The sequence below is a fragment of the Ornithodoros turicata genome, chromosome 2 (genome assembly GCF_037126465.1).
Source record: "Ornithodoros turicata isolate Travis chromosome 2, ASM3712646v1, whole genome shotgun sequence".
In the NCBI taxonomy this organism is placed as follows: domain Eukaryota; kingdom Metazoa; phylum Arthropoda; class Arachnida; order Ixodida; family Argasidae; genus Ornithodoros; species Ornithodoros turicata.
This window is the reverse complement of record NC_088202.1, coordinates 36,033,020-36,045,558: the sequence shown is the minus strand read 5'-3', so window position 1 is coordinate 36,045,558 and position 12,539 is coordinate 36,033,020. Positions and strand designations below refer to the sequence as shown.

General features: G+C 47.3%; 1 protein-coding gene across 1 annotated transcript in view; it reads right to left on the bottom strand.

The window, feature by feature from the left end:
- The window catches only part of LOC135385290 (trypsin-1-like), a 33,719-nt gene extending 24,378 nt beyond the window's left edge, over positions 1 to 9,341 (bottom strand). The window contains exons 1-2 of the mRNA XM_064614514.1: positions 9,232 to 9,341; positions 4,136 to 4,224 (exon numbers count right to left, since the gene is read on the bottom strand). Coding sequence (XP_064470584.1) covers positions 4,136 to 4,224; positions 9,232 to 9,292 — 150 coding nt within the window. The 5' untranslated portion in view covers positions 9,293 to 9,341. The remainder of the gene's footprint in view (positions 1 to 4,135; positions 4,225 to 9,231) is intronic.
- Between the last annotated feature and the right edge of the window lie 3,198 nt (positions 9,342 to 12,539).

The window sequence follows — 12,539 nt, the reverse complement described above, 5'->3', positions numbered from 1 at the left end:
CGATGCGCGGGATGCGGCCAGGCACAGCATATGTCATTAGTGCGTCAATGGATTTAAGGAAGGCATTGGTTCGTATAGCTCCTTGCTGAAATAACTGCGTCTGGTTGGCAATAAAGCGGAGGATTTCAGCTGGCACATAGAGAGCGCAAGGGGAAGGACAGTTGGTTGATCAGTGTCGTGGGCTTGCCGAGCGAGAGAAAGTCCGACATGGCTCGGAATCCATTGGAACACCACGCCTTGTCCCAGCAATACAAGTTCGGAGTGCAGGGCGATGATCGTGGTGTAGGTGTAGGTGTCACTGATGACTGCAACAGAGTAAGAGGCCAGCGCCTCCAGAGCCACTTTACTGTCGGCGACGGTAGTCCAGGCCCTCGGCGCCAACGAGGAGACGTGTCTCGAAGCGACCATTAGTGTGAACGCCTCGGCCTCGGCAGATGACATAAGAGGGAGCTTGAAGCGGTGCTCAATTCCATCCTCTGGGATGCAAAAGGCAACTGACGACCCAACTACAGAAACTGAAGCATCAGTGGTGGTGACTGTGGATGTGGTGAAAGGTCAGTTGGCAGGCCAAACTGTTCACACAGCCTTCTTTTTCCTAAGACCCGGAATGGACGTTTGTACAGTGGGGTAGTGAAGTGTTCACATGAGTGGCGCCCGGGAGTTCCGGGCCGAGGCTGAAGGGATTTTGCCTCGTAAACGAAGAATAGCTTGACCGAATGGACATGCGGGATAACGTTGCACAATGTCGCAGAGGTAATGGGCCGGATGGCGGCCAAGATAGCGTGTGTGCGCGTGTAATACGACACTATCGCGAAGAATAAGCACCGATGGCTCCCGCGCCTCCGCCAAAACAGAGAATGCTTCCGTTGTCTTTGGCACTCCCAAACAGGGGCGGAGGCTTCTGGCTTGAATACTGAGCAGCTCCCGATCGTGAGTGTTGGAGTTCCCAGAGAGGACAGGCAGGCTATAGCGCATAATGCCAAGCAACAGGGAGCAATGCACACGATGGAGGTCAGCACAGGACGGGCCCCACGTGTATCCACAGAGGTGCTGTAGCACATTACTGTAGATGCGGGCACTAGCAGAGAGAGAGTTGATCTGCTGCGACCATGTCAGTCCCTTATCAATGATTATGCCTAGGTACCGATAATGCGAGATGTAGTTCTAGAGCCAGCTAGCAGTAGGGGGTATGTGGTTAAGGAGCGGCGCGTGAATGTCATAGCTACTGTCTTAGCCGGCGAGAGAGAGACAACGCACGGTCAGCAAGATACGCCACAATAAGGTCTAAGGCATGTTGCAGACGACGCAGACGACGCGATCACGGCGCGCTGCAGAGGTCCATATGCAAATGACTGTTCATCTGTTCCATAATCTTCCCGACACAGCTGGTGAGGGCAATTGGGCGGAAGGCGCGCGGAGACTTTCCTGGCTTCAGGAGCGGCACTATCATTGCATTTTTCCATTCTGTTGGGAAAACACCATCTCGCCGGCAATCATTGTAGAGCCTGAGGAGGGCGTGTCGGCATGGAAGGGTAGATTTTGTATGTAATACAGCCTGGCCCCGGAGAGGTGTGAGGGGGTGATTTCCTTAGGGCAGCCTCTAACTTCATGAAGGAGAACGGAACATCCAGATGTTGCTCCTGCGACGATTCCAGGACGACCGGGATGGCACGAGCTGACGATCCCTGTGACATCGAAGCTGTCGTTAGACGGGCACAGTATTCGTTTGCAACGTCAATTTCCGAACGTGCGGTTGCTAGCGCGAGTGCTTGAAAAGGGTGCCGTTGAGCAACAGGTGTGGAGAGTGCCCTGAGTATGCTCCATATTCGGGAAATTGGCGTCCGCGGAGCCAAAGAGCTCGCAAAGCGCCGCCAACGGTTTCTTGCAAGGTTGGTCAGGTGTATCTGTATGGCCTTCTGAATACCTCGCGCTTCAGCGGTGTGACACGGCAGAGCAGAACGACGAGCTTTCCGTTCAGCCCGACGACGATTAGCACGCAACCGTTCATACTTTGCATCAATAGAGATTTAGTATACCGCTACCGGTGCCCGGTAGGCTACCGCGGCTACCGGTGAACTTGCTTACCGCAGTCCCCGGCTCCGGTATAACAGGCTGTTTAGTATAGCGCGACTCTACCGCGACATTTCACCGGTAGCGACACACGGAGACGGGAAGGAGAGCGGCGGCGCTGCTGTCGATCTCGCCGATGAAGCGAGCGGTACGCTGGCGGTAGGCTGCGCGGTATTTCGCCCCTCCGACCGGCGGCCGGTAGGACCGGAAGGCCGGTATTCCGCTCGTGCTTGCGTAGAGAAGGCATGACGTCAATACCGGCCCCACCGGTAGCCTATGGCCGGGATACTAAAACTCTCTATTAGCTGAGAAGGCGATAGGGACACGGCGCACCGTTGTGGAGCGAGTCATCGCATCTGTTACGACTTCAGCAAAGGAGGAAGAAGTCGGATGCTCCAGCTGCTGGGATCTGAAGGTCGACTCAAGGGTGGATCGATAGACGTTCCAGTGGAGCTCTTGATGCAGCGTGTAAGTACGTGTAAGTGGAGAGCGCTGCGCGCCACGAATATTAATCAGGACAGGGAGGTGATCGCTGCCAAGGAGTTCTACACCAGCTTGCCACGAGAAGCGCCGCGCTATAGATGAAGGCACTGCCGTAAGGAGTGCCCAGGAGACCATTTGGGAAGTTCAGTGACTATTTCGTCACTGAACTTCGCAAATGGTCTCCTTAAATGCTAGTCTAAATATGTGCTATTCGTGTAGTTGATGTAATAAGGCTATATAATGTAGCTAACTCAGCAATTTTCCACCCACACAAAGTATACGGAATAGTTAGGTGTTTGTTCTTGGCAAATTGTGCCCTATGCATGTCTCCAGATTTTATGTCCCTCGACATATCACGGTTGGCGTTTTAATTCGAAGTCCTTTCATTCATGCACATAAATTATGTACCTAGCACAATTAGAACTGAGCGTGAAATGCAGTCCTCACTCTGTGGCATTCATTTAGTCCCACGCACTTAGTCCAGAAAAGGACTAACTTTTGTGGCGACGTCTTCAGCCCCCAAAGTGACTAAAATTACTTTTTTGTGAGTGCAGCACACGTTGTTAAAGTCACACCTAGCTAGACTCAACGAGCTACTCAGAATACAAATCAAAAGAATGCAGTTCAGGACATTTAACTCTGCACCTTCACTGCGTACTTCAACATCAGGGAGAACAGAACGGTCTTACATGGAGTACGCGACTGTGATTTGCAATGATCCCGTCACATAAAGTTAATCTTGAGGGGTGCTGTCCTCACCTAGAACACCATACCTTACAAATAACGTAGCTAACACTTTTGCGATAAATGCAGTTCCAAAACATTCGAAGCAACGAGACCTATGCTGTCTTCGACTGGTCGTCCCGATACTCCGAGCTAGAGCGAGTCAGACCGTATTTCACTCCGTCTCCGAGCCGGAGGAATCGTGAAGAAGCCGAACGCGGCAGGTACCAGCAGAGGAGGGGATATGGAATGTTAACTCACGTGACTTGCGGTTGAAAACGACTACGACGCAAAATGCGGAACATGGCAGGTATCCGGTATGGCGCAACAGAGACGCTACTCAGCGGAAGCCGGCGCAGTCACGTGACCAGAACCCAACCAGGTTTCGGAACCGATGCGACGGCGTTGGTGAGAGCACTCTAGAGCGCTCCGAGTTAGAGGAAAGGGCTCCAAATGAACGAGTCGAATGCGGTGAGAGTGCTCAGTTGCGACCAGTCGAAGATGAAACGTCGCTCCAGAGCACTCTAAAGCGATCAGAAGCTACCAGTCGAAGGCATCATAACAAACACGTCAAATCAACGCGCAACGTTGCCTCGACATATTTCAGGTCAACCTATACGCGTACATATTCTTGCAAGGCAGCGGCATAGAAAAAAAAAAAGAAAGGAAAAGAAGAAGAAGGACAAAAGAAAAGAAAATTGTTTCGGGAGGGGTTCTATGGAGACTTTATACGTGGGGTAGGATTATTTCGCCCTGGTTTCCCTATCCCTTATGCACTAACAAATTTACGGTTCCGGGGGTGTGAGCACCCCCTCCGTCCCCCGTTCCCTGGTCATGCCACTGCTGCAAGGAGACTTACGTGCCAAGGGAACTGCCCAGGAAGCGCATCTACGCCGCCTATTATCCTCCCAGTGATGTTGCTGGTTGATTTCCATCCGTCGTTTGCGCCTGGTACATAGAGAAGACACGAAGTTGAATTCGGACGCGATCCAATTTCATTAACTTTTATGTTCGCTGCTCTATCAGGCCGACCAGGATGTCGTCACTTTTTTTTCTTTTTAGCCTGGGTCTCATTCTGAAGATCTCCTCAGGTGGTGATATATTTCAGGGACGTCCCTGTTTATGCCTTTATTGTAAGCACCGCACACCAAGCACTTTGCATCACAAACTACTTTCCATTATTGCGAAGGTTAACGTTGTATCTGTTACAATCGTTGACATAATATGTTATCACTGATAGTATGTAAATGTCTGGATAATAAATAATTAGTCTTGAAAGGAGACATAAGGAAGTGGTCGCTTTTGCCCTATTACCTTTGTGTCTGCCTTTGCCTTCTTAATATGTTATGTACATGGGAATTTCGAATTTCCATTTGCCTCATGTTCGAGCAACTAAACGAGAAACGCATACATGCATTCGCTCTATTTGCTCCGGCTGGCTGGTAGCCATTAGCGCCACACACTAACATCATCGTGAAGGAGTGCACCAGCAGAAAGAGGATGCTCACACAATTCCTTATAGGCGGCGCTTGACGCTCACTTCTAGATGATCACGGCAAAGGCGGAAAAGTGAGTCATGGGCCCGGTTGCGCAAAAATTGTGCTAGGAACACGAACAAAACCCGTAGGTGCGATGGTGTATTTTTGCACGCCGGGTGGTTTAGAACTCCAGAAGGTCAAAATTATCCGCAACCCTACACTACGGCACATGCGGCACGTCGCCTCACAAATAGGTTGACACACCTTGTAAACATGCCCGAATTACCACTGGGTGGCGTAAGAAACGTTTCTTCCGACTAATAGACACGTACGGCACCTGTGTGCTACCCAGTACGTGTTCGTCGATGCAAGCAATTGTGCAAAGCCTGGAGATTTCAGACCGGATAAACCTGAAGCTGTCGATTCCAGACAAGTATACCGCAAGCTGTACCTCGCACAATTTTGTCCGTACGGGACCTGGAGAAACTACAAGGCCGTTGCGGTAATCTCTAATGCACAAAATAATCATAACAGCAGGTAGTCCAGCTTGTGTAATTGCGTCGCATGTAAAACACAGTTCCTTGAATGAGAGAAATCCTATGTATACAGTATTCCTCTAGCTTGAGGGCGCAGCTACATTGGCAAGACAGGTCACAGCAGTAATGACAGAATTAGGGAACACGAAAATAACTGCAACAACAATTCGAATGTTTCTGAACCATGTATAATCACACAAAATCCTGTACTCACTGCTATCTCATCTTCAAAGAAAGAAAAGAAATAATGATAACTCATTTTCTTCAACCTATTAGCCCGAATGCTCCTGGAACTTGTTGAGATTGCCACTGCAGCAGGTTGTGGGGTTGACCCTCTAGTATCGTCACAGATGCGTTAATTTCCCCACTACACCATGAAAAACCTGAATAGTCGATGGATATAGATAATAGAAGAGGGCAAAAGAAAAGAAAGGAGTCCGAGGGACATCAGTCATCTCCAGCCACCTCAACTGAACCGTCCCGGAAACGGAGGGAACTCGCCAGATTGAGGCAATCGCAGGAGCCTCATACACGAGTGCTGCTGACCAAGCGGGTTGTCGCGGCGCAGACTTGAGCCTGCCGAGTCTCATATAACCCCAATGGAGGTAGACGAGCCTCCAGCCCACCAGTGGCCACTCTGGGTTGCCAGGTTGGGCCCAACTGCCCGAGCGCGCAAACGCAGCCGGAACATTTTAAACGTGCGCCCGAGTGCTGTAGGCGATGGGAGTTGGCCACAGCCTGCTTTACAACTGTGTTCATGGACAATGTCACGTCGAGACTGGAAGGTACCCGGGTTCGAATCCCGGTGCCGGCTGTGCTGCTTGGTGTTTTTCCTGGGTTTTCCTCAGACGCTTTCAGACATATGTCGACACAGTTCCCTTAGAAGCTGGCCCAGGACGCACATTCCCCCAGGCCGTTAATCGTGACGTTGCCCACCTCTGTGAGACCGACAAGGCGAGCCCTTTCAACAGGAGCACCACCACCACCTTGGAAAATGAATTCGGCCACAAGTGTAGTAAATGACGACGACTGAGGCAAAAGCTGGAGGTTCTCGCACATCTGACCATCAGCTGTTCGACAGCAGCTGATCCAGCTGATTGTACCATTGTAAAACGCTGCTCCCGCACGAACCCTCACGTATTCTGCTTCATCACGGCTCTTACAACAAGTATGACGTGTGCGATCGATTGTGGATACAGAAGGACTTGAAGGCCGTGACCGCCCCTATGGCCCGATTCTTGGAGAGCGCGTTACCTGGAGGAGACACGGCTAGATTCATGGTCAGCCGCAAGTGCTTAGACGTGTGCAGACACAAGTGGGTGCCCTCGCTGAGCAGGAGTAATGGGTAAAGGTATCCGTCATACCCTACCCATCTGCCCGAATTGAGTCCAATCGAGGAGCGGCTGGTGTCCCCGAGGCTGTTATACATGCAGATACGCCGATTGCGACGCGCAGGCCAATACGAAATCGTTGGCCAGATTATATACGTTCCTATCAACGATAACAATATCGTGCAGACCCGGCCGCATCAGTGGGACGACAACAATGTCATAACTGTGACCGTCAAGGGGTCATCCTGCATAAGACATCGTTCATGAGCGGCTACGTACGGAAATCACAGTGAAGGCGCGGCTGCGATACTCGGTAGATAAGGCGCTGTATCGAGAGACGTATATCACAGTACACTGGACGGCGTTTTTGTGCGACTTGGGCGGGCCAGTCGCAGGTCCGAGCAGAGCGAACGAGTGCGCACAGCATCAAGGAGACGCGCGTTTCACGGAAATCAATGCGGTGGCGTCTCTGATACCACCTACCCTTTATATTATTTTTATTTTTATGTGCAGTGGCGAAGTCGTGCACGAATGTGATTATGAATTTAGGTCAGGCTTCAAGAGTTTCCTTTTCACTAACCTATCATCCTCAAAACTATTAGCTGTGTACTTGGCGTACTGCTGTACGTTTTATTATGCAAAAGAAAAGGGGCATCGTCATTCAGCTCCTATAACCTATTGTTGGTGATATTAACACCTGAAATGAGACTGGATTTGAAATGGACTGCAACCAGGCCCCACATTTCTTCTCCGGATACCGCGCGATTCGGATAAGTGAAATCTGGATGAAACGGAGTCGACTGTCTGTGGTAGATATGAAATAATATGGAATGATGTAACGGGATCATTCGTTTACGTGAGGGATGGGCAGTACTTAAATATATGTTGTACGTAAAATAGTATTTGAAATATTAATACATGCATTCATATTTTGTATATATTGTTTAATACAGACTCGAAAAATGTATTTATAATTATATTTAAAGACCAATTGCTGGGACTTTAATTTTGTAAATACTTTATAAATACTCCTAAATACGTAAGATACTGACTCATATCTGAAAGTCACCCTGCATTTGACCTATCGGTAGCAGGGCAACGCAGAGTTTGGACAGCCGCGCAGTTATGGCGTGTTTTCGCACACGCACATGCGACAAACCATTTCAGATGAGTTTTCCACTCCTGTTGCGGACCAGGGTCCCGACTACCCGACTACATTGTTGTGCGAAACATCTTCGTTAAATGTAATATAAGTCTTTCTTTATCGGCACTTCTGTAAAAGATACCTGGAAGATGCAGACCTAGAAAAACTTTAAATATGAACTTGAATACGTCATGGTAATCTAACAAATAAATGATGTTGTTCCTTGCTGATTTGTTGTTAAGACCTTCATTATTTCTGTAATTCCAGATGACATAGTCTTCGCAGTAGCAGTAGTTACTGCATTGAAATACTGTATACACACGTAATAAGTATTTAAATCCTCGCATTGAAAATTATTTATGCAGAGTATTTACCCCTTTCAACAAAGTATTTTGTATTTATACAGGGTGTTTTACCAAAAGTGATAAAAAAATTCTAATTGGCGACGTACTCGCCAGGGTGTTGCGGGACTTTCAGCAAATACCTTCTGGAAACGTTTGCCGCCATTTAGGAAGGCTTTGGACAACTGCACAATTTTTAGTTGAGGAAAATTTATTTTTCCAATTTAACTTTGAAAATTTTCAAGTGAACCTCACTTTTTTTTACAGAAATATGAAGTGCTGCACGGATAACCAACAAAAACTATGCACAGTATCGCAACAGAAATAGTCCCGAAAAATTTGAAAAAATTCCGCTTTACCCCCGCCTGCTTGATTGTCGCAAAGAAGAGCGCACGGAAGGTGCGGGGAGATGAGGAAGCGTTCCCGCCTCTTGTTTTACCTTTCTTTCCCCCTCTTCGACCTCAGTGCTGGTGACAACAGTCTTATCACAAAGAAAACGAAACAACCGTCTTATCTCAAAGAAGGCAAAACAAATGAAGGCGGGGACACTTCCTCTGCACATTTCCCGCGCACATTTTTGCGAAAATCTAGCAGGGGGTGCTAAAGCGTTACTTTTCCAAAAAAAATTTCCGACTATTTCTGTCGCCATACTGTGCAAAGTTTTGCTGGGTCTGCGGTTATCCGTGGAGAACTCCATATTTCTGTAAAAAAAAGTAAGGTTCGCTTGGCAATTTTCAAAGTTAAATTGAAAAAATAAATTTCCCGCAATTAAAAATTCTCGAAAGCCTTCCTCAATGGTGGCAAAAGTTCCCAGAAGGTAATTGCCGAAAGTCCCACAATCCTCCGACGAGTACGTTGCCAGTTAGATTTTTTTATCACTTTAGGTTAAACACCCTGCATAAATACAAAATACTTTGTTGAAAGGGGTATTTAAATACTAAATACGTAAATAATAATTTTCAATGCGAGTATTTAAATACTTTATTTATTATTGAAGTACTCAAAAAATATTTATGCGCATCCCTCGTTTGTGGAAGTTCTGCAGCTACACACAACAGAGAATATTGTAATATATAGCTATACACAACAGGCACTACTGTCAATAAGGCCAACAGACCTACTCACCTAATTTTCCTCCCAGAACGCAAGTGAGAAAATGTAGAAACAAAAGATTGAACACTAACATTCTGAAAATAATGATGCTCACACGAAAGTTTGTGGACAACTACAAGAGAAGTCTCTGCCATCCCTCAATATATACATACCCTGCTTTCATGCAGTGCCTGATCTAAACGAGGGAAAGTGTTTACGTACGTATTGAGTCAGGAACACATAAAGAAGGAAAACATATGAGACGAGCTGTGCAGGCTTATACGACATAGTTATAGAAGCGTGAAACCACAACGATATAGTGTCAGCTTTTGTTCCCCGTTTGGTTCTTGATGAATCGTGGAAAACGAAAGATCAGCAGCTGATCTCCCTTCGGACCATTTCACAAATCATTCGGCGATGCAAGTGCTGTATTGTCAGCATTGCGTGCGTATGCGTACTACGATAACTTATCTATCCGTCGGCGCTAGCATACTTAGCTTGAAGGCTCCAAGGCTCTTACAGGTCACCTACTCCAAAGCTGTCGAGACTGCTGCGCTTGTACTGATTTTTCAATCGCTTTATTGAATAAATTTGTGACACTGCTAACTTTGCGAACAGGAAGACATACAAAACTCACGCAGACAAGAAACCGGCCATGAGCACACTCCCTATCTGGATGCACCAGCACGGAGCTGCCAAAGGAACCTAATGTGATTGACGTCTTTGATTCAGATGATGCCGTCATCGACGAGACGACAACGTCCCGAACGCCCACTGGCGCAGAGCTGCGACAACAGCGGCCATCACGGACAGGACCGCGACCCCTCCTTTCTGTCGATCGTACAAGCGTGCTCACCTTGAGTGCTCCAATCGAAAGCACTGAAGCAGTTTAATTTCGGTTCTGAAGGCCCTCTCCGGAGTAACATTGTTTTGGCGCGTTTTAGACATTTTTGGACATGTCACCTGACAACATTATCAGCCACAACGTCATCTATTGAGAAGTTGTGGAATCACGGTTGCAGCAAAAAACTATGGCGGCAAAGACAAACATAGGGACAATATTGGACCCATATGGGCTGCCAAGATTGCCAATATTGGTCCAATGTTTCTGTGATAACGCCAACGAGGAGTCAGTGTTATAATAAAGCATTAATATCCACCACTGATATTCGTTGTCTCTCCTTTTTCCTTTTCATTTCTGCAGATCTCATTGACCACGTTGCATACAATTACAAAAAATAAGAAAGAAAAAAAACCTGCACCGCCCCCAAAACAAAGAACGGGTGCTACGCCCGTCTTGCTGAAGGACACAACCAGCCCCACAGAACTGCCAGTATATATATATAGATACTCATGGAACGATGCGACAGCAGCAGAGGACACGTGTTTCGCCGTGTTTGCGGCTCGTCAGCTCTGGGTAGCTGACGAGAGCTGACGAGCCGCAAACACGGCGAAACACGTGTCCTCTGGTGCTGTCGCATCGTTCCGTGAGTATCTGTTTCACTGCGTGCAGCCATAGAAGCCATCTTAATATATAATTTTGAATAACAAACACGTCTAGTGTCATCTACTTGTTTATTTAATGGCTTTTTTCCCCTGCATTATACAGGGTGTCCCAGAAAACGTGTCATTGAATTATAATTAAAAAACTACACCACCTAGAGTCATGCGGTCAACGGTATTTGTTCTTACTGGGTTTTTGCCACCTCCTCACGTGAATGTCGTGTAACGTAAGTTTAATTATGTAAATTTTTGCGAGCTTAAGTCGGAAATTTGCCTAGTAAAGGTCACTTTTTTACCCCACCAACGTGAAGAGCGTGTCTAATTTACTCAAATTAATGATAATTGACAGGGATATTCAGGAGCTATCCCATCGGAAAAAATAGCCGAACATCATGCTGTACGGAGGTCGCACAGAATAGCGCACGATGAATTTTTCAGGGCAATCTGTGTCAGTCCGACGAAAGGAGGTTGGAAACCCAGCCCACCTCGGCATCGCAGAAAGAGATAACGCAGGCATGGCTTATCACGTCCGACTTTCGCTGGGATAATGCTTTCCCTCTCCCAATTTTATGAACTGTTACTTTTTCTACTATCACTCTGTGGGCTGGCTTCGGAACCTCCTTTCGTCGGACTGCCAGCGATTGCGCTCAGAAAGACATCGCGCGCTATGGTCCGGTGCTCCGAAAAGCACGATATTCGGCGATTTTTTCCGATGGGATAGCTCGTGAATATCACTGTCAATTATCATGAATTTGAGTGAATTCGGCACGCTCTTCATATTGGTGGGGTAAAAAAGTGACCTTCCCTTGGCAAATTTCTGAGTTCAGTTCGCAAATATTTGCATAATTAAACTTGGGGTACATGACATTAACTTTACAAGGTGGCAAAAACCTAATAAGAACAAATGCCGTTGACCGCATGATTCTAGGTGGCGTAGTTTTTTTATTATAATTCAATGACACGTTTTCTTGGACACCCTGTATATATATATCTGGCGCAAAGCTGCAGAATATATACATATATATATATGTATATGCCAATGCCAAAGATCATTCACAAGCCTTCAATTGGATCGCAATATTCTATGAACCAAAAATTTCCAACCCGCTTCGGGAGTACAAAGGAGCGAAACACTTTCGTGACGGTGACGGACATACACCAGAGCAACTCACATTGCTTGCAGCAACTTGAAAGCAGCTAACTTTACAGAAGAACCATCCCTTCCTATCAAACATTGTGTTTCTTACTTGACCTGCCGCTATTCCGTTATCATTACAGGAACCAGCGACATTTTAGCCCGTATGAAACGTCCGATCCGACTGTCGCGCAAGCGCATTAGTTGTAGGGCTCTATGATTTCGCTCAAACGACCCGCTCGCTCTCAGTCGGCTCGACCGATTGGCATTGGCATCGCGAAACAAGATGACGGCGGCTTCCATAATCAGGTCCCCCAATGTCGCCATTTTCCCATGTATTTGTTCCTATCCCGATGCGTGCAATGCAGGAGGCCGCCCTTAGATACCCCATTGTTACCAGACGTTGGCTTGCGTGGATTGTAGCGCGCTAAAGATCCAGTTGAAGCACACTCCAAGCCAGGCCAAGTCACCGAAGAAGGAATGGACGACTGCAGCGCCTGCGGCGCCTAGTACGACAGGTACGCTATGTGATGCACGCAGCCGTGCACTAGATCCTTCCGATCGCTCAACACGTTTAAAAAGGGACCAAAAAGTGAAACACGACAGAGAAAGTTGTTATACGCGTTTTATTTGGACATATAAAGACTAGATTCATTCGCAGAAACAACAAAAACATTTTGCCGCTAAACTTAGCGCGCTGAAG